The 22,531-nt window shown below is 46.8% G+C and overlaps 1 protein-coding gene across 10 annotated transcripts in view; it reads left to right on the forward strand.

The window, feature by feature from the left end:
- The window catches only part of NDEL1 (nudE neurodevelopment protein 1 like 1), a 56,053-nt gene extending 36,598 nt beyond the window's left edge, over positions 1-19,455 (forward strand). For 3 of the 10 annotated variants that reach the window (XM_070059901.1, XM_070059902.1, XM_070059900.1), the window contains 5 exons: positions 1,895-2,068; positions 5,311-5,402; positions 10,759-10,910; positions 14,024-14,058; positions 18,258-19,455. In XM_070059901.1, the coding sequence (XP_069916002.1) occupies positions 1,895-2,068; positions 5,311-5,402; positions 10,759-10,910; positions 14,024-14,058; positions 18,258-18,265 (461 nt within the window). In that variant the 3' untranslated portion in view covers positions 18,266-19,455. 10 annotated transcript variants of the gene reach the window in all.
- The last annotated feature ends 3,076 nt before the right edge of the window (positions 19,456-22,531 follow it).

Below are 22,531 nucleotides of genomic sequence, written 5' to 3' on the forward strand. Positions count from 1 at the left end.
TCTTTTTCCCTGAGGGATTGGTGTATTCACTTGAAGAGTCTCTCATAATTTACATAGTGTGTAAACCATTCTGTATTTTATTACTGTGGTTAAAAAAAAAGAAGCCACATAATGTTAAATTTACCATCTTAACCATTTTTAAGTGTACAGTGCAGTGGTGTTAGATGTCACGTTGTTGTGGAACAGACCTCCAGAACTCTTGCACCTTGCTCTATACTCACTGAAGAACAGCTTCCTATTTCTTCCTCCCCCCAGCTGCTGGCAGCCACAGTTCTGCTTTCTGTTTCTCTGAGTTCCACTACTTTAGACACTTCTTTTTCTTTTTCTTTTTTTTTAAGATTTTTTTATTTGAGAGGCAGAGTTACACAGAGACACAAAGAGATCTTCCATCTACTGGTTCACTCCCCAAATGGCTGCATCTGCTGGGGCTAGGCCAGGCCAAAGCCAGGAGCTAGGAGCTTCATCCAGGTCTCCCACGTGGGTACAGGGGACCAAGGACTTGGGCCATCCTCTGCTGCTTTCCCAGGTGCATTAACAGGGAGCTGGGTTAGAGGTTTGGCATCTGGGATTCAAACCAGCGTCCATATGAGATGCTGACGTTGTAGGCGGTGACTTAACCTGCTGTACCACAGCATTGGCCCCTGTATCCATTTTCTTTATGCATTCATCTATGAATGAATATTTGGTGTAGGTGCATTTCTTGGCTTATGTGAATTATGCTGCTATGAACACAAGTTTGCAAGTGTCTTCTTGAGATCCTGTTTTGAATTCATTTGGACCTTGGAAGTTGGATAATCTGTATCCTTTTCTGATACAAGGAAATATTCTATACATTAGTTGCCTAACTGGAAAATTTAATTTTGGGTTGAAAATTCAATATTTGAAAGCAAGGAAATTAATTTTAAAGTGATATTATTACTTTATTTAAATAAAGATTTTTATTTATTTATTTGAGAGGCAGAGTTAGAGGGAAAGACTGGTTCACTCTCCAGATGGCCTCAATGGCCAGAGCTGGACCAATCCAAAGCCAGGAGCCAAGAGCTTCTTATGGGTCTCCCATGTGGGTGCAGGGGCCTAAGCAGGTAGGCCATCTTCCACTGCTTTCCCAGGCCATAGCAGAGAGCTGGATCAGAAGAGGAGCAGCCAGGACACAAACTGGCGCCCATATGGGATGTGCTACAGGCAGAGGCTTAGCCTACCATGCCAAAGCGCTGGCCCTTAACTACTACTTTTTTAAAACAAAATGTTTCATAGTGATAATAAAAAATACCAACTCATATAAAATTATAGAAATGCATTTCATTGATTTCACAGTAATCTCCAAACTACAATATTTTAAAGTGAAAGCAAATGAGTTGATGAAGTATTTATTTTTTGGGGGCTGGCATTTGGCATTATGACAGTGCTTGGGATGCAGACTTCCCACACTAGAGTGCCTGGGTTCAAGTCCTGGCTCTGCTTCTAATTCCAGCTTCCTGTTAATGCATACCCTATTAAGCATTAGGTTATGGCTTTAGAAGTTGGGTTCTTGCCCCCTACAGTGGAGACCTGGATTGAATTTTAAGTTCTTGGCTTTGACCTGGCACAGGGCACTTGGGGAGTAGTGAACTCATGGATGAGAGATCTGTCTTATTGGTTCACAATGAATTCTCCTTTGAACTCTGCCCTATTTCTTCTTGCTTGTGGGTGTAGGTAACTGCTGTCTGAGGTTATAGCGTTTCTAAATTCTTAGGCAGTACAGTTGTCATTTTTATTCTCCTTGAAATGTAAGTTTATTTAATTCTTTTTTGAGACATAGTAATTTAGAAAGAATACCTTTATGACATTTTAGACAACTTTGGTGATGTATTTGTTCCTCTAATGTACATTACTGCCTTTGTTTGCAATATTTTAGATTTGAGGCAAGAACTAGCAGTCCGAGAAAGACAACAGGAAGTGACCAGAAAGTCGGCTCCTAGTTCTCCAACTCTAGACTGTGAAAAGATGGATTCTGCTGTACAAGCATCACTTTCCTTGCCAGCTACACCTGTTGGCAAAGGGACAGAAAACAGTTTTCCTTCCCCAAAAGGTTTGTAGCGTATTTTCTTTTAGAGGCTGTGTCAGCTGGGCAATGTGAGAGGACTTGTTGCTGAAGCAGGGATTGCTAAGGTTTAAGCAGCCATTGTAGTTTGTAATAGGTTAAGTCTACTGCTGGCTGAAGCAGAGGAGGAATTGTTTTCTTAAAGCAAGCATAGGTAGGAATCACTGAGATGATGGCTACACTTAAGTTGAATAACCTAATAATTTGAGATTTTAAAAAGTTAAAGATTTTTAGGGAAATTTTATTTTCTGATTATAGTAGTAATACATGTTATGTAGAAAATATTTTAAAACCCACAAAATAAAAGGGAAATAAAAACCATCTGCAAATTTTAGAAACACTGGAAGAAATAAAATGAGAACCATCTGTACTTACTACTTGAAGCTAACGACATTAACATGTCTCTTATGTGTGTGCGTGTGCATGCACGCCTCCTTGTCCCACACAACTTTTGGGATTATAGTTAAATAGTTGTACTTTTTTTCCCCAATTACTGAACCAGGAGAAACTTCTGTTTGTATGCAGAAGGTGCAGAGGACCACCAGGTCACCATGCAGACTCCTGTGAGACTGGCCTGGGTGGACACGCCCACTCTGTCACATGCTTTCAGAGCTGCCATTTTCAACTGTGGCATTCAGAGTAAATGATGAGTAGTACATTGAGAATATTCTTTTTGCCATCAGCCAATATGTGTTTTGTTTTTTTTCTTTTTTGAATCCAAATAAGCAGAAAAAAACAGTATCTAGAAAAACCAGTAGCCACTGGCTAGAACCTTCGATTGGAATCCTAAAGCTCTCCATTTAGATTTTTATTTAGCTTGCAGATCAGATTTCAGCTACTCCCATTCCCACATGCCTTTTTACTCCAAACTGAAGAAATTTGTCCTCCTGCCTCCTTTTCATCTACAGGATTTTATCTTTCAGAGTGATAACGAGGTTTACTCTCTGGGCAGTTAGTATAGCAAGCTCTTCTGTATCTGCTGGTCAACATAGTAGCCACTAGCTTCATAGGACTATTTAAATTTAGGTTAATTAAATGAAATGAAATGTGCAATTCAGTTTCTTAGTCAGGGTAGTCATATTTTAAGTGCTTAATAGCTCCTACATAGATAATTCAACTTGTCTGCCTTGTCATGAGGTAGAATTAGATGAAGTGTGAAGATGCATGTAGTTGTGTGTGAGTAATCGTATGAGAGTACTGGGATAGAACGGGCAGTATAAGGTCATTAGAAGCTCTCCCTGTCAGTTTTTGTTGGGGTAGCTGCATGTGTAAACAGAGGCTTTTATCATAATTGCTAACACTTGAGTTTAACAAAATTTTGCTTCTATCTAGCTTACCAGAATTCTGCAGATGGGTTCAAAAAATTCTTTAGTTGAGCACTCATCAACATGATTAAGAACTTGAGTTTAGGGGACACACAAGGGCAGTATGCATTCCTTGGAAGTCCTGAGAGTTTTAGGGAGTCCACAGGACGTAGAATTAGGTGTCATTCCCAAGGCCACACTGTTTTTCCACTTCGATACGTTTGTAGACTGGAACTGATAGGGTAAATTTCACTAGCCTGAAAGCTGCTGCCTATAAGACTCTGCGGTTGTATGACAGGAGTGCCCAGACGTGAGGTAGGTGGTTAGAGAGATCAGTGAGAAGACTGAAGAGCTGACGTCTGTGAAGTGGTTTTTAATTAAATTTCATTTATATAATCCCAGTTTCCAAAAAGTGTTCAAGGCAATTTACCATAAAAGCACAGATTTAAGAATACCCAAAATGCAGAATTTGAGGAGAATATGGAAAAATGAGATGCAGAAATCCCTGCTGAGAAAAAGGCGGCAGTTGATTTCTGTCATATGGAGCACCTGCTGTAGGCTGTGCCTCATGCGGGATGCTGGGAGTTGACAAAGAAGACAAAGGCTGTGCCTGTAATGAGCTTGCATTCTGGAGGAGGGGCAGCAAATAGCAAAGCCCCCACACTGATGTCTGATTGGCTGATCAGCACTCTGTAGAAAACAGATTTTTAAAAAAGCTCACATTTACTGAGTACTTATGTGCTAGGCTTTCTTGAAGTTAATATGCTTTAAATTAAACTTCACGATCAATTTAGCTTCACTTCATGAAGTTAGTGCTGTCTGCCTCTTTTTCACTTAAAGGTAACTTGCCCAAGGCACACATCCAGTGACAAATCCAGTGGATTTGTATGCAGCTGTTTGGCTCAAGCGCTCTTAATCATTATGCTCTATTATTTCTTAAAAATGAATACACACCATTGAAAACCTTTTCTGAAGAGCATGCAAAAAGGCGTGAGTAAATATGGTGAATACTGTTGATTCTGAATGGGGAGATTTAACATTTTATGATGTCCACTCTCCCCAAATCAGTCTATAATTCCAACTTCTCATAAAAATCCCATCAGGATTTTTAAAGTGAACATTGATATTAAAGTTATTCCGTAGCAGTAAAGAGAAGTTTGGAATAGTATAGTTATAAGAAGGGTCTCTCTGCCCTTTGAGATACCGGAATATGTCTTAGTGCTGTAGTAATTAAAGTAGTGTATTTCAGGCGGCATAGATGCATAATTCAGTAGCACTGAAATATATTCATGTATGTAGGGTTTAATTTGCTTGTAGTACCATTTCAGATGAGTCTTCACGAAAATGGTACTAGGACAATTGACTGGATGAAGTTTAGAAGACTGCCTTACATCCAGATAACTATAAATTCCTGGTGAATTAAATGATCTAAATGTATGAAAAAGGCTTGAAAACTATGGGGAACATTGTTATATTGACATGGCGAAGCCAGAGGTTCTCCCACAAAAAGAAATGTCTCACTAAAAGTTGCAAACCATACATACAAGAAAGAGTTGAATATATATAATGTATAGAATCCTTACAGATTGATTAAAGAGAGACAAGCCAGTAGGAAAAGTACAGAGGATAAACAGATGAGTTCCAGAAGAGGAGATTCAAGTGACTGTACAGAAATAAAAGTTAAACTTTAACTACCTACCCACCCCCCACCAAAAGAAAAGAAAGAGATTATCTGGTATTAAACAGACTGCTGATACTGGCACACCTTTTAGAGAGCATTTTGGCAGTGTCTGTTAAGGTGAGAAAAACGGGCATGCCCTGTGGTCTAGTGGTTCTGTTTTTAGTATACTGCTTTATAAATGAGCAGTACAACCTGACTATAAAGGGAACTGTCAGTGTACTCACTTAACCTTTGTTTTTCTCTAGCTATACCAAATGGTTTTGGTACCAGTCCACTAACTCCTTCGGCCAGGATATCAGCGCTAAACATTGTGGGGGATCTCTTACGGAAAGTAGGGGTAAGCAGTCATTTATTTATTCATGAGATATTTACCCTGCCAACGTAGCATTGTTTCTTTATTTGGATGGGGGAAGAATAAAGATGCCCTCCTATGGTAAAGGCTGTAATGAATTGAGATCCTAGAGCGTCCAGTCACTGGCAGAGGCTCGTCCAGACACCTCCAGGACTGGGTGTGCCAGCACCCTGCAGAGGGGCCTGAGCTCTGAGCTTACCACTTGGACATTCTTCCTGTACCCCACAGCTGTTTCTTTTTCTTTTTCTAAAGATTGATTTATTCACTAGAAAGTCAGAGTTACACAGAGAGAGAGAAAGGTCTTCCATACGCTGGTTTACTCCCTAGTTGGCTGCAAAGGCCAGAGCTGTGCTGATCTGAAGCCAGGAGCCTTCTCTGGGTCTCCTATGTGGGTGCAGAGGCCTATGTGGGCCATCTTCTACTGCTATCCCAGGCCATAGCAGAGAGCTGGATTGGAAGTGGAGCAGCCGGGACTCAAACCGGCACCCACATGGGATGCTGGCACTGCAGGTGGCGGCTTCACCCACTGCGCCACAGCACCAGCGCCCCCTACAGCTGTTTCTACGGCAGGATGTCTCTGTCCTTGTCTAAAATACTTTGTGTAAAGCTTGCTGTCTCTGGCCTCCCTCTGACCCTGTTCTTTGCTGCCTCTACCATCCTTCTGGTCATTTTCTTGTCTTTTGTTGAGTAGGACGTTAACATTGGAGTCGTGACCTTGCTTTCTACTTTCATCTTGCTTTTCTCCCTGTTCCTGCCCTGCCATAACTTCAGTGCCTTTTCTTTGGCTGCTGCTGGTGCTTTTTTTTTTTTTTTTTTTTAGATTTATTTATTTGAAAGGAAGAATTAAAGAAAGGAGGAGAGAGGGAGGCAGAGCTTCCATCTGCTAGTGCACGCCCCAAATGGCTGCAGTGGCCGGGGCTGGGCTAGGGTGAAGCCAGGAGCTTCATCCAGGTCTCCTATGTGGGTGCAGGGGCCCAAGAACGTGGACCGTCTTCTGCTGCTTTCCCAAGCCATTAGCAGGGAGCTGGATTGGAAGAGGAACAACCTGGACTGAAACCGGCACCCATATGGGATGCTGGCGCTGCAGGTGGCAGCTTCACCCACTACACCACAGCACCAGCCCCTCTCCTTGGCTTCTAACCTCTAATACAGAAAGAACAGTTTGGCTCTTAAAATACTCGAGTTGTTTTTTGCTTGTTTGGTTTTTCCTATGTATTGAGAGTAGTACTCCCTTTGCTTGTTTGTCTTTATCAGTCATCTCTGCTTTCCCTTCCTTTCTGCTAATCCCAGAGATCACTTTTCTTGTTCCTCCTGACTGAATGGTCTCTTTGGCCACAAAAGAGAGCTGCAGTCTGGATCATCCAAGCCACTGGATTACTAGAGACGGTTGTAGAGCCAACGGGTTCATGCCACTGCTCTGAAGTTTGAGCACTGTGGCCTCACTCCCTTCCTGTTTCTCTTACTCACTCTTAGCTTTCTTTTTCAGTGGTCATCCCTGTGACTCCTCATGGTGCAGTATCCTTTCACTTACTTTTTGTGTGAGATACTGTGTGGGGAAAGTAGAAATTGCATTATACTTTATCTAGAGGAAACGGGGGTTGGGGGGGAGCCAAGACATAAGGTCCTGCTTGCCTTTTATAATATGCATTATTTTCTAACCATCAGATTGACTCTGCATCCATATTTTCATGTTGCTGTGAAAATGTGAACAAATGATTCCTGCAATACAAAATCTTTTCTCACTCCCAAGATAACCGTTTTTAAAATCCCTTCTGTAAGAGCTGCGTTTGCCTCAATAACTTGAAATGATATGCTTGGTTTTCAGCATCTTGATTTAATTAAATAGTTCCAATTTTTCACTTTTCTGTTTTTGTTTTTTTTTTTTTTTTAATTTCAGACAACTTTCTTAAGCCTGTGTTTCTGAATTTTAGTAGACTACATCTCAACTCCCTGTTTTCCCCCTCCTCCCCTCCCCTGCACCGTTCTGTGTCCCTTCTTGAGCTCTGCTGGTTGGTTCTGAGAGTTGAGAATTAGCTTTTACTGTGTGATGTGTTTATCATTTTACTGCTTCACCACAGAGGAGTAGCTGGGTTCTTGAGACTTTGTATTTGTGCCACTCAACAGATGTTGGGAGCATTTTGTTCTTTATCATTTACACAGAACTGTAACAGATTTTATTCTTGTTTGTATCATAGCTGATTTATATGCCTTTTTCTTTTTCCTAGTGTTTCAAACTACCTTTCTTTTCTTGTGGGTGGAGGAAATACATATACCTTTGCTGTATCTCCTTTGTTTCTGGCTTATTTACACCCTGCTGAATGCCTTATGAGCTTCCAGGGCTATTGCATTTCTGTTCATTGTATTCTTGGGTTAGTTCTGCCTCTTCCTCAACTCCAGATTATCTTTCTTTGTTTTCCTTTAATACTTGATTATTCAGAAATTGGCTCTTGGAAGTTTAATTTGGAGTCCTTGCAACCCAGTCAGCTGACATTCTGTCTGAGTTGTTGTCAGAATTGTTGGTCTGCTGTTCTCCGCCAGCCCCTGCGAGCTTTCGTAAATATTTCATTTTATGCTCTGGTGTACTACTTTGTCGACTGGCTTCAACTGGAAGCCCCTTTCTTATTCTTGCATCCTCTTCACAGAGAAAAGCAAGGCCATCAGGTTTAAAACTTACTGATTTATTTCACCTTCTATTATTATTACCCTCCTATTATTAGCCCTATTTGTAGCCTTTCTTCCTTTTTTTCCTCAGTGGTGTAAGTATCATCTTCCTGTCCATGCTAATTTTGTCCATCTGTGCTTTGGATCCCATTCTCTAGCTTTCTCATCTCGCTCTCTCTCTTTTTTTTTTTTTTTTTTTAAGATTTTTGTATTTATTTATTTGAGAGGTAGATATAGACAGTGAGAGGGAGAGATAGAAAGGTCTTCCATCCTTTGGTTCACTCCCCAGATGGCCGCAACGGCCAGAGCTGCACTGATCCGAAGCCAGGAGCCAGGTGCTTCTTTCCGGTCTCCTATGCGCGTGCAGTGGCCCAAGCACTTGGGCCATCTTCTGCTTTCCCAGGCCGTAGCAGACAGCTGGATTGGAAGAGGGGCAGCTGGGGCTAGAACTGACGCCCATATGGGATGACAGCTCTACAGGTGGAGGACTAACCTACTGTGCCATGGTGCTGGCCCCTAGCTTTCTCATCTTTAATTCCTCCATATTTATATGTGTTGATATTTATATGTACTTATATTATACATTGAATATCACATATACTTGGTATGTAATATTTTGTGTATACATTATTATTCATATAATTATGTATTAGCAATTTTTAATCTTTAAAAGCAAAAATAAAGGCAGTTCTTTCCTTTTACCCTACACCATTCTTTTACTATCACCCTTGTCTCTTCCCTTCACAGCCAGGCTTTTTGAAAGTGTGTCTGCATTTTTTGTTAGCACTTTGATTGCCTATACACCCTCCAGCCGCTCTGGGCTGGGCTCTGTTCATGCCCAAACTGCTGGTTGGTGAGCTCAGCGCTGTCAGATCCACTGTCATATGTCATGATGCTGTCCTGTCCTAATTTTGCTGGAACATTCAACACTGACCTGGTTTTTTTGAAATGTCCTCCTCCCTCTGCTTCTCTGATGCTGTTTCCTAGCTATTCCCACCTCTCTGTCCATTCCTGTTGCTTGTCTTCAAATCACCTTTTCATGGTGATTTTACTTAGAGCTCTGTCTGATTTCTGATCTTACAACCATGACTTCATCTACACTGGGTGTAGATGTTGTACAAGTCTTAGCTTCGAGGCCATCCTTTTCCCCCTGAAAAGACAAAGTGCTCACACTTGGTTGTCTCCCTGAATCCTCTTAGACTCTCAGCGGATGTTTGAAGGAATGGACGGGTGTCTTGAACATAGAGAATGAATGACTCCAGGATCTGTGTGTGTGAATGTTTAACGTGCCACTGAATGACGCTGATTCAGAACTTACCCTACAGGTCACTTCCTTCCTCCTTTCTGTCACTGTTTTACTAACTTACTGTGCTTTTGTCAAGGGAAAGAAGAGAAAGAGTTCCTATCTGTTTTTTGTTGCCTTTTTTTTTCAAGATTGATTTATTTATTTGAAAGGTAGAGTTACAGAGAGGCAGAGCGAGCGAGCGAGAGAGGGGTCTTCCATCTGCTGGTTCACTCCCCAAATAGCTTCAGTGGCCAGAGCTGGGCTGATCCGAAGCCAGGAGCCATGTGGGCAGGGGCCTAAGGAGTTGGGCCATCTTTTGCTGCTTTCCAAGGCCATAGCAGAGAGCTGGATTGGAAGTGGAGCAGCTGAGACTCAAACTGGCACCCATATGGGATGCTGGCACTGCAGTCAATGGCTTTATCTGCTATGCAACTGTCCTGGCCCCTGCTGCTGTTTTTTAACAGCTCCTGTTGAAATTTTGGGGAGAGGAGCTCTGAGTGGATGCCCTCACGCTAATGCGTCTGCAGCACATCATGCATTCCTGTTCCTTCAGGGTCGTGGCTACAGGGGAGCACTATATTTGTCCTTTGTCTATCTTTTTTTGCTATGGATTGTATTTTCCTTTTTTGGAGTAAGTGTGGCTTTGGTCAGAGTGTTTGTGACATCTGACAAAAGGGTGACATCTCTGTGTGGAAATAGATGAGAAACTCCTGTTCAGTTATCTGTTGGTAGAACCTGGCACTGGCCAGGTATGGTGGTGACAGGTGCACAGTAAGGGGTACCCGGTTTAGAGGTAGATGGTAAAGGGCTGGTATCATTTGCAGGTGAATTATTTAATTATAGGCAAAGGGTATCAGTTACAGTTTACAGTGTGTTCTCAGAAATAGCTTAATTTTGTGGGAGGTGTTGTAAATACTCTCATTCATTCTAATGCAGTGGAAGAAACTAAACTGAAGAGCCTCTAGAAATGATTGGCTGCATTAAAAAAAATTCTCCAGTAATATTTTTGGATTCTTTACAGTGCTTGCTCCAAACACACACCCGTAATACCAACCGTCAAACTGTCCATAATTTACAAACAATGGGAGGGGGCCAAGTGATAATATAGGAACTGTACCTACCAAACCTCATTTTCTTAGTTGTAAGGTGAGGATTATGTCTGTATCCCTCAATGATACTGACAGGAGTAAATGAAGTGTTCTCTGCTCGTTCGAAAGGGAGTCAGCATGTGTATTCCCTGTTTTTCTTGGAAAGGTGATTGATTATGGCTGAACTAACCACCATTATCAATTAAGGAAGTGAAGGCTGAGGCTTGAAATAGAAATGGTTTGAAATGCAGATTTCTGTGTGCAGCTACTGTTATGACAACCATATCATTCCTCCTCCTTTCTGTAGGCTTTAGAATCCAAATTAGCAGCTTGCAGGAATTTTGCAAAGGACCAAGCATCACGGAAATCCTATATTTCAGGGAATGTTAACTGTGGGGTGATGAACAGCAACGGCACAAAGTTCTCTCGATCAGGGCATACATCTTTCTTCGACAAAGGGTAAGTCCTGGACGTTTTAAATGGTCATTTTTTGAGTAGTGAAGTTGCAGATTTAGTGAGTTTACTGAAGCCTTGGAAAGGGAATCTAGCTTGGTAAACTCACTGAAGTCTGCTGCCATTTCAGTCTTATGGGGAGGTGAATCTCTTGTCTCCTGGTCCCTGCGGCATCTGTCACTCGGGAGTCCTGAGTCTGCAGAGGCGGCGCTAGCCCCAAAGCCCCGTGAGAGTTCCAGTGCTCAGGGTGCTGTGGGCTGGCGGCTTTCTTAGCCAGTCGTCTTTAGGGGTGATCTCGTAACTATGGAGGTGCAGCAAACGCAACAACGAGCTTGCGTGAGCGTCTTGGAACACAAAGCCCTGAGCTGTCTAGACCCTGGATCACACAGAGTGTAGGAGGTACAGCTTCTGCATACAGTGAAGACGCTTTTTGGGCTTTGAAATTTAAAGTCTTAAGATTAAAACAGTGATATTTTCTTAATGCAAAAAATTTCCATTGGCATGGAAGTATATGAAATAAAAAATAACTGCTTTTATATTATTTTCACGTTCCATACGGTTATTCCTAGGCATGCAGAATCCTACTTTGCTGCATCTGCTGTCAGCTTGTCGCCAGCACACTCTGGGGATCACACTTTACCTGTCGGCGCTGCAGCGTGGCTGTGGTGACTTAGGCTGCCTCTGTTTCCTGTGTCAGTGCACGTGGTTCCACCTCAGTGTTCTTTATTCCCAGGCACTGTGTGATTATGCTCTTGTACAGGCATGCCTTAATGCAGGGGCTAGTTAGGGTATGTGGATGCTGACTTAGTGGTCTAACTTGGTGGTTACCGGAACACAGCAGAGGTACCCAGGGTCCTTTGCCATGGTCTCTGCTCTGAGTTGCCGAGGCAATTCTTTCTTTTATTTACTGCATTGAAAGAGCTACAGAGAGAAGGATCTTGCACTCGCCGGTTCATTACCCAGATGGCTAGACTGGGCTGGGCCGGGCAAGGCCAAAGTGGGAGCCAGGAGCTTCTTCTGGGTCTCCCACAGAGAGACCCAGAGCTGCTTCTGGACGCAAGCACTTGGGCCATCCTTTGCTGCTTTCCCAGGCCATTAGCAGGTAACTAATTGAAAGTGGAGCAGCTGAGATTTGAACCAGTGCCCATATGGGATGCCCATGTTGCAGGTGGCAGCTTTACCTGCTGTGCCACAGTGCCAGTCCCAACAATTCTTTCTTGTTTTTGTGTGAAAGCAGTGTTGGCTCAATTCTGAACATTTTCACAGTTTCTCAAAGGGGCTTCTATGTTCTGTTGTCCTTGATAATTATGACCCATTTGTAGAGAGAGTGATGTGACACACAGTCTATTCTGAAAAGGGTCTAACTGTACATCCTTTAATGGAGTGTTCTGGTTTATCTCTGTCCCCTAAGAGCATTCTACCCCAAAATGTATGCATTTCACTAAGGACACTGTTAAAAGCACATTCCAAAATGCCCGTAAACTAGAACTTAGTTCTAACCATTGGGGTTCCTCAGCTGGGGTAAGTATACAGTTCATTTTCTCCAGGTGTAGCTGTTTCAGCCAGATGCCTAAGGCGTGCCCCATTTTTACTCCCTAATGGTAAATGAGTGCATAGATAATTTGTACATTACAGTAGTCATTTCCCCCAAATGGCATGGAGAAGGTTTGTGTAGTCTTCATGAGTGTTGGAAATAATGGCTAATTATTTTTTCCTGCAACTGGTGATTACCTCCAGTAGACTAGTTATTAGGCTTTCTCTGGAGTCGTATTTCTTGGTGGGTGTCGGGCACCTTCAGACATGAGAACAGGCTTGGCCGGCACTGGGCTGCGTGGCGTCTGCCTTTGCTCTGGAAGGCCCTCAGGGCAGTCACAGTGAGGGAGGAGTAACACTGTCCCTGCCGGCTCACTGCTCCTGCCTTCAGTTGGCTCCTGTTGCAGGGCACTAGGGCAGGCACTGCCCAGAGCCGCACCCACTCTTGGGGAGCAGTAGAGGATTCGGTGTCAGCCCTGCACACTCTGACTGGACCTGTCCCCTGAGGAGTGGCCTAGATGTAGGCATAGAAGCTTTTTTCCTTGCACTGCACCTGAAACTGTACACCTGCAACAGACATTGCTTCGTTTTGGTTTTAAATTGTACAAATTTTATATTATACCATTTCTTATTAAAAATTCAAAGTGCTTTTGTAGGCTGGCCTTTGCTCGAGTGCTTAGATGATGTGATAAATGGGTTTTCTGCACGCTGAAGTATTAACCTCCTGCTACTTGAGTTATCTTGGCCTCGTTGCTGTAATCCTGAGATAACTCCTTTGAGGGTTTTGCTGTGTCTTCGCTTTCTTGCTGCTTTGCCTTGATTCTGGCTTCCTTCTGGCTTGCTTCGCTCTTACCTCTAGCCTTTCTTCCTGCTGACCTACTGACTAGATGAAAACGAAGGTGGTGTGTTCCAGCTGCAAAAGGAAGGTTCCCAGATCCATTACTAAATGTGGCAGGTTAAAAAAAGAAAAAAGCCAGTCCTCTTAGAAGGGTCCATTTTAACAAGCCCTTGGCATTGGGACCGGCCTGTCCCATCCCTCCCTCCTGAGTCTGTGTGTAGCACTGTCACTATAGCTTACTGGTGTTGCCCACAGACCTGAGGGAGGCTTGTCTGGGGGAAGGAGTTCATCAGAGTGGGCTTGTGTGTGGGTGTACGTATGTGCACCCCACCTGCCCAGTCCTCATGAGGACCTTCAGGGGCGACGAAGCCCCACCACGCACAATAGCGTCCCTCATGTAGGTGTCTGCTCTGTGGGCTTCAGAGGTGCTCTGGGAGCCCGTCTGGGATCCCTTCTGCCAGTTCTGCCGTGTGGACTGTGCATCTGCCTCCTGCCCCCGGCGTGGACACGCCTCTGTGTCACCCAGCTGAAGGGCACATTTCACGTGCAGTGCAGTCACTTATTCTCTCAAAGACATTCTTTTTTTTTCTCCATGATTTTTATTTAGTTCCTTATGTGTTGCTTTCCTATTTTTGTCAAGCAAGCTGATTTCTTTGGGGCTGTGTAGGTGGGCATGGGCTAATTTTAGGGCATGGTGTGTAAATAGTATTTGTATTACAGTTAATGTCTTTTCCTTTTTTTTTATTAGGCAAGAAAAAGTCATATTTCCCACGTTATTCATGGGTAACTGAATTTGTTTGCTGTGCTCTTTTTTCTTTCTTTCTAAATCATGGTGTGGGGTGGAAGATGCATTAACAAATTGGTTTTACTAACTGCATGGGGCTGACTCGGCTTTAACCAACTTACAGCCCATGAGTAAGCTTTCAAGAGCCTATTTGAGTCAGCTGTACACTATCGTTAATAGTTCAGCTGTGAGCAGGGAAAACAGATGAGTTGCTGTGGCTCTGGGGTGGCTTTGGATGGCTTGCCCGGTGGCCCTCCTCGTAAACGGGGCAGGATGTTATGCGATGATGTCAGTCTGAGGGTGGGGCACTGGTCACAGCGGGGACCTCAATAGCTCACTGTTTTCATGAGGTGAGGGTTCTCCTGTCATCCAGTAGCTTCTGTTTTTTTCAGATCAGTCACAGTGGCCATGGAGCCTTCTGAGGGGGACTCCCTCACCTCTGTGTGCAGTCTGGCGTTCCCAAGCTCAGTGGGAGGGGTAGAGGGGGATGGGTGTGAATCTACCCTGCAGCTCAGCCTGGGCCGAGGCCTGGGGCTCACCAGAGCTGCTGCGAGCTTCCACTTACCCACTGAAACAGGAAGACTTGGTTCTGGGGAGCCCTTTCTTGGTGTTTTTTTTTTTTTTTTTTTTTTTTTGTGGTGTCCTCTCAGCTGTCCCGACCTTGCTTCTTTTTTTTTTTTTTTAAATTTATTTTTGTATTTATCTGAAAAACAGAGTTACAGAGAGAGGAGAGGAGGAGAGGCAGACATTTTCCATCCATGGTTCACTTCCCAAATGGCTGCAATGGCCAGGGCTGGGCCAGGCTGAAGCCAGGAGCCCAGAACTTCTTCCAGGTCTCCCATGTGGGCAAGGGCCCAAGCACTTTGGCCATTCTCCACTGCTTTCCCAGGCACATTAACAGGGAGCTGGATTCTTAAGTGGAACAGCCAGGTCTTGAACCTGCACCCATATGGGATACCAGTGTCCCAGGCAGAGGCTTAACCTGCTGCACCACAGCGCTGACCTTGCTTCTTGACAGGTTGAGTTTCCATCTTTTATCTCTGCTGTGTCAGGTTAGTGTCTCTGAACACGCTCCACCCTTCCCTCTCTGCTCCCACTGCCATTTGACAGCTGACCTTAATACCTTTTCTGAGTGGGGGTTTCTGTTTTTCAAATTCCTTACCTCACCTTTGGGGGTGGAGTATGGCGTTCATAGTTTCGAGAGCCCTTTTTGCATAGCTAATTCTCAGACGCGTCTTTCCTCCCTGCTGTTTCTCTCTGATTGGCCCTGCACTGTCCACTGGGATGTTTCTTTTGGTTGCTGCTCCCTGAAACCAAATGTTGTGTGTCCAGCAGTGTTTCTTCTCATGGGAACCTTTCCCCATCTCAAAACTTTGCCTTGCCTGATGGACCTCACCAGACCTGTAATCCCACCCGTATGGCCAGCTTGCGTATCCTTGTGGTCTTCTGCTTCCACTTCTTGAGTGGTGCCAGGTGGGGCTCTGGCAGATTGTCCTCTTCAGGTCAAGAGTTCATTTCCACCCACACAGAAAAAGTACTTGTCTAGTTCTCTCCTCTCCTTTCCACCCACACAGAAGAAGTACTCGTCTAGTTCTCTCCTCTCCTTATACCCTTGACTGTACTGCTTGTTTTCCCAGTGGATCTGGCCTGCATGGGGGCAGCAGTGATTGCTTGCTGAAGCTGCCCATTGGGAAGGGACAGTGGCTGAGCAGGTTGTAGGTCCCTCTCCCCATGGCCAGCTCCTGGGGGAACTCAGGGTGCTGCCTGGCCCTTCCCTTGCTTTGGTTTCCTTGGCAGTATGACAGTGGGCATGATCTCGGTGTTTCTTAGGGTTCCATCTGCTTGAAAATGCTCGAGTCCCAGTCTGAAAGCTGCACGTGGCCCATCCAGAGTGCTTTGCTCACCTGGGTGGACTGCCTGCCAGGTTCTTCTTGGCCTTCCAGGCTGCCCCTGAGTTTGGGGGCTGTTGTGTACAGCTTGTCCTGCTGCTGTGATCCGTGAGGCTGGAGCCTGTGGTCATCTCTTGATCGCTGGGCTGTTAGTGAGGCCTGCCTCGGTCTGCCTGAGGTTTTTAGGAGAAGCAGGCTCTGGGGACTGTGGTACCAGGCAGATGATGATGGATGGGGCTTGTTAGGTAGGGCTGCCTTAACAAACAGGATGTGGCCTCTTTCCCCAGAAGAGGTGTGGGCATGAGCCCTGAGAGAATGGGGAAGGATGATTAGAAGTTTTCAAAAATGATGAAGCTCAAACATCAGACCTCCCTTAGCCCAAAAAGAGAAGGGAAAATCCAGGCTGTCTGTCACGGGAGTGGATCCATGGCCACCAGGGAGAAGTTGGATTTGCCCGAGCCTCCTTCCCATTGCTCTTGGTATCTGTGTGCGTGGCTGAGTTCCACACCCCAAATTGGTATTCTGAGTTCAGTTCCTTTAGACATGAACTTCTGCTTCAGAGTCTCTTTCGGTGCCTGTTTCTGAGTTTCACTTGCCTCTTCAGAGTTCAAAATGATTGTCTTTGCAGAAAATGTGTCTCCCCCCACCCCTCCCTTGGCTTTTTATTCATTTGAAAGAGTTACAGAGTGAGAAGGAGAGACAGAAGTCTTTCATCCACTGGTTCATTTTCCCAGTGGCTGCAACGGCCAGGGGTTGGCCAGGGCTTAGCCAGGCCAAAGCCAGGAGCTTCTTTCAGGTCTCCCATGTGGGTGCCAGGGGCCCAACTACTTAGGCCATCTTCCATTGCTTTTCCCAGGCTGCTAGCAGGGGGCTGGATTGGAAGTAGAGCTGCCGGCACTTGAACCAGCATCCATATGAAATGCTGGCATTGCAGGTAGTGGCTTAAGCTACTTTGCCACAATGCTGGCCCCCTCTTTTTTTTTTTTTTTTTCTTTCTTTCTTTTAAAGAAAATCTTTCTACATGAGCCTTTATCGAATTGCTAGGACCCTCTACTGAGTAGGTGGGGAGCCAGAGAAGGGAAGGTGTGCCTCTTCGATTGCTAGTGGGACAGAAGCTTTCAGGATAGAAGGGCTGGAGTGGCCTCCCACCTAAGAGAGCTTCCAGGCCTGTACTCTTTCCTCCTGCCTTCCCTCACTGCTTCCTGTGGCTGCACTGCGTGGTGAGTGGGGCTGGGGCTGGGGCTGGGGCTGGGGCCGGAGCTGGACCTTGGGTGTGGGTCCGGTGCAGCTGCTTCTGCTGGCCTGGGCTGCCTGTGCGGGAGTCTGTAGAGAAAACTACCCATCTGGCTTTGCTTGCTAAACAGTTCTTACAAAGTTATTTTTCTCCCCCTTATTAAGATTCTTATGTGCATTGTTGAAGATTTAGAAGCAAAACAATAAAGTCATAAACAAAATTTGCTTGCAACCCAGAGGGAAGAAAAGTAACTTGTGAAATTTTCCTTCTCTGATCTATAGCAGTATGATTTTATGTATGTATATGTATATAAAATGTGTATGTATATGTATGATAAATATATTTTATATTCATGTGTGGGGTGTGTGTGTACAAATAAGATAGCTCAAAAGCTTTGTGGACAAGTGGAATTAGAAGAGATTTTGATGCAGAAAACTGGAAATAATGCATAGTTTTACCATGCCAGGCATTTTCCAGGAACTTTTGGAGTCTTCTCATCTATACACTTCACATAAATATATATCTACGTAAGACTTGCACGTTCTCGATTTAGTTCCACAGACTTCTAGTAGAACTGTCTGTCCATACGAGGGGCTTTAGTCTACAATCCAGACTGTATGCTACTTACTTGAACACACGGGTTGGTAACCTGCTGCTTTTTCCATTTGGCATTAATTACATTCTGAATATTTTTCATGCTGTTAACTCTGTGGAATGCATTTCTTGTGGCTGTATAATAGTTCACTTTTTAGTTGTGTTTATTTAGCTAGTTCTCTACTGCCAGACATTTAGACCTTCTCTACCCAGAAAGTGGCCAGGCCAGTGGCCACAGTGGGTGGTGTGCTGAGGTTGCCAGCTCAGTGCCAGCTCAGTGGCCCCGTACCCAGGACAGGGCCCTGTTGGTTTAACTGCTGCTTTCACCTGGGAGCTGGCAGGATCCTCTCATGGGGCCTAGAAGAGGGATAGTTGTAGAAAGCAAACTGATTTCTTGCCGTGTACGGAGTGATTTTGAATGACAGTTTCTCTCTTTCTCTCTTCCCCTTCCCTCCCTTCTCTGCTCTGGTCACCTCCACAGGGCAGTAAATGGCTTTGACCCAGCTCCTCCTCCTCCTGGCCTGGGCTCCTCGCGCCCGTCGTCAGCACCCGGTATGCTGCCGCTCAGTGTGTGAGTGCCCGGCCTCCGGGGGGCTCCTGCCCTCCTCCAACAACCCAGGACACCCACGCCTCACCCCTCGGTGCCTGGGCCCAGCCCTGTGCCCTCCATCTGCCTCCCCACACGGCTGGCAGAGGGCAGGCTGCATGCAGTGGCGGCTGCTGGGCCCTGCCCAGCCCCAGGACTCTGCGCGATATCAATACTGGCTATTTTCTCTTCTCGCCGTAGTGCCGTTGGTTTCACATGATTGCACTTTTGTGGGTCACGAGGTGATACATACTTGTATTACTTGGTCACTGGATGCAGAAGTACCCATTTGTCATCCCTGCCTCATAGCCCCCGCCCTGCTGTACTGATAGGATTTAGTTGTGTTTAGGACATTGCGAATCTTCTACAAGTTCTCCCCCAATCAGGTTGACACATACCCTCCTCCTGAGCCCCCCGAGCCCCTGGGCGCCCTCAGTGCTCACGATCATGTGTTTCCCGGCCCTACCCCCAGTCTGGGCCCGTTCTGCCAGGAGTCAGGAAGGTCGCTGAGTTAGGGAATATTGTCTGTTCCTCCTCGTTTTACGTAGCAGTTACCATTCCATAGACTGCCTCCCAGAGCAGCGAAACGCCCTGCTGAGCCCCCTGGCAGGAGCCTCGTGCCTGGGCACGCACGGGCTGAGCCTCGGCCATCTCCTCCTCCATGTGCCTCAGACTCGGGGGAGGGGTGACGGCGTCCGTGCCAGCTCTGGTCCTCGGGTAGTGTCGTGACATCTTCAGAGTTTCTGTTCTCGCTGGATGGCCCGTCAGTTGTGTTAGGAAGGTGGAGTGGCCAGATTCGGGGGCAGACTGACCACCAGTGGTTGTCCTGTGCATCCTTTGATTACTCTCATGCTGCATTTACTGTTTACATTTGTTTTATTGTACATAGGTTTGTAAACATTATTGCCTAAGATATTTGTATATAACTTGGGCTTTGTAGCTTTTATTTATTCAGAACTCATATGGCATGTTAATGGCTCCCGATGGTGTCCTACTCTGGGCAGCTGTATAGGATCATCATGTGGTTAAAAAACCAGTTCCCTCAAAAAAAATCTTTTAATGTGGAAACAATAAATTTCACAGAAAAAAAGGATTGAGGTTGCTTTCTTGGTTCCTTCCGTCCTGTGAAAAGAAGTGGGGCGGTTCAGACGACACTTGTGCTCCGACAGGGGCCGTGGAGCGGGGCATGGAGACACAGGTGGCCCCGGGAGGCGTCTTCAGCGCCAGTCTGCAGCCATAGCCGTGGTTTCCAGGCACAGCCTGGGAATGGCCTAGGCCGGGTCCTGGGGTCACCGGGAGGCTCTGGGAGCTGTACTGCCTTCACCGTGGATGCTGTCGCTCACTGTGGGGTTAGACTTCCTGTGGATCTGGGCTCTTCTGTTCAGGGGATGCTTGCGAGGGGACGGGGTGCCAGGACACGGGGCGGCACTTGCAGGCGTGGATGGGCAGGGTCTGACTGTGTCAGAGTCCTGACAGTGTTGGTTACAGCAGCGACTCCCATGCCTCAGTGCATAGCAGACATGGAGTGGGGGTACGTTTTGCTCTGCTGTGGGCAGGAGTAGCTGCTGCTCGCTGGTCCTAGAGGTTGTGGCCCCTCGCTGACTCCCTGAGACACCTGTGGCCTGTGGAGCTGGCAGAGCGGCTGAGAGGGCTCTGCAGTCTTCCCGAGCTGCAGGACTTCCGGCCTCGTGCCCCGCCTTGGTTGCAAGGGTCAGATGACTCAGCGGCGTCCGCGTTTAACCGACCTCTTTGTTTCTGCAGCAGCCCCGAGTGTAAAACCTGACAAGCTGTCCCACCTTGTTGCAGCAGGAATGAGGTCTGGAGCCCTGCATCCTTGTCCTTGGCCCCGAGGGAGTTCTCAGTCCCCTTGCACTTGCTCCTTGGGGCTCATCCCATCCACCCTGTTCCGTTGGTTGCTGGTCAGTCACTTGATGGGACACCACCACTAGTTTGGTCCGGGAGAGCATGGGCAGTGGCGCTGTGTGGCCGGGCGGGGCTCCAGGCCCCTCAGAAGACCCCACTTATTTCAGTCTTCGTAGACTCCACGAGGAAACTAGTTGGCTGACCCTCGTTTTCAGATTTCTTTTGGGGTTACCTGGTTCAAAACACTGCTTTGTACTTGCTCCAAGCATTTGCTGCCAGCAGGAATGCTCTGCTTGCTGTGTCCTGTGTAGCTAACGTGGCCTCCGAGGGCCTTCTCCCCCAAGGCAGCCTGCTGTCCAGTTTCGTCCCTCGTGCTGGGTCCCCGTGGTGGTCTTCCTGCTGGAGGGGGCTGCTCTTTGCAGGTGAAAGCCAGCTCTGCATGCGAGTGTCTTCCTTTCACCCCTCCCCCGTCCCCTGCGCCCCAGACGTCTTCCTGGATGGGAGCAGGGGCCAGCACTCTACTGCCTTTCTGCCAGAGTGTCCAAAATTACGACCCCTCCCCCTGCAACTCAGCGGAGAGCCAGGACAAAGCCGGGGCCCGAGGACTACCCGGAGCTGAAGTCAGGATCGGACAGGAGCCAGGACCTTCTGCTGCTGTGCCTTTCCAAAGTCGAGGCCTCAGCTGGCCTTGGCTGCCTCGGCCAGTCCTGGGTGTGAGGTGAGTGCCTTTTGAAGGCTGGGAAAGATGAGCCTGGGGCTGGTGCCCCCCTGGCAGCAGGGGAAAATGCAGTTCTCCTAGCCTTGGCCCCCCAGATCCTGTGCTTGGTGGGGTGTGCTGACTCTGCTGCCCCAGAGAGCCCAGGTGGAAGCTGGCACCTGGGGGTGGAGCCACAGCTCTGGGGAGCACCCTGTAGCCAGGTCTGTGCCCCTCCCCCAAGGAATGAGGTTGGAGATAGGGCCAGGGCCCTGCCAGTCCAGTGTGCCTAGAGGATGTGAGGTGAGCTTGTTGCCGTCCAGTTGCTGCTGCGTTTTTTTTTTTTTTTTAATTTTAATCTATTTTTTTTTATTTGACAGAGTAGACAGAGACAGAGAGAAAGGTCTTCCTTCCGTTGGTGGTTCATCCCCCAAATGGCCGCTATGGCTGGCGAGCTGCGCCGATCCAAAGCCAGGAGCCAGGTGCTTCCTCCTGGTCTCCCATGCGGGTGCAGGGCCCAAGCACTTGGGCCATCCTCCACTGCCTTCCCGGGCCACAGCAGAGAGCTGGACTGGAAGAGGAGCAACCGGGACTAGAACCCGGCGCCCATATGGGATGCTGGCACCACAGGCGTAGGATTAACCAAGTGAGCCACGGTGCCAGTGCGTGGGTTGTTTTACTCTCAGTATTTCCCCCAAAGGTTAAAAAAATTGAAAACACAAGCTTGGCCTTAAAAACAATGTTACTTGATTCTTTCCTAAAAATGTGAGTTGTTCCGTATGTAAATCACTTTTTCTGTGATTTAAAGCATTTATCTGTAAAGTGGTCCCATGACTATTCAAAAATATGGAAGTATAGTTTTTGAATTTTAAGAGTAAACATGGCTGGCGCCGCGGCTCACTAGGCTAATCCTCCGCCTTGCGGCACTGGCACACCGGGTTCTAGTCCCGGTCGGGGCGCCGGATTCTGTCCCGGTTGCCCCTCTTCCAGGCCAGCTCTCTGCTGTGGCCCGGGAAGGCAGTGGAGGATGGCCCAAGTGCTTGGGCCCTGCACCCCATGGGAGACCAGGAGAAGCACCTGGCTCCTGCCTTCAGATCAGTGCGGTGCGCCAGCCGTGGCGGCCATTGGAGGGTGAACCAACGGCAAAAAAGGAAGACCTTTCTGTCTCTCTCACTATCCACTCTGCCTGTCAAAAAAAAAAAAAAAAAAAAAAAAAAAAAAAGTAAACACAAATGGGATAAACAGTAACATAACAGACTCCCTTTAGAAAGATCGGGCAGGTGAAGAGGCAAACAGAACAGGAAACCTAGCAGTGCTGGTGCCGGGGCCATGCAGGGTTTGTGCTGTGCGGGGTTAGGGTGGGTCCTGGGTCTGTGAGCTGCCCCGAGTTCTGCTCGTGCCTCCGGTCAGCTCTGCAGGAAGCACGATGCGTGCGAAGCTGAAACAGAACGGAACTTTCTCACGTGTGGCTGCTTTCTACTCGGTGCGAGCGTGCCCGTGGTCTCTGTTGCAGTGCAGAGGGCTGTGGGCAGAGGCCTGGTTAGGGCAGTGGGTAACTCATGTGGGCAGGTAGGCCTGGGCAGTCGGTGTTCTGGTGTCATCTCCAGGTAGG

Source organism: Oryctolagus cuniculus, chromosome 17 (assembly GCF_964237555.1).
Source record: "Oryctolagus cuniculus chromosome 17, mOryCun1.1, whole genome shotgun sequence".
Classification (NCBI taxonomy): Eukaryota; Metazoa; Chordata; class Mammalia; order Lagomorpha; family Leporidae; genus Oryctolagus; species Oryctolagus cuniculus.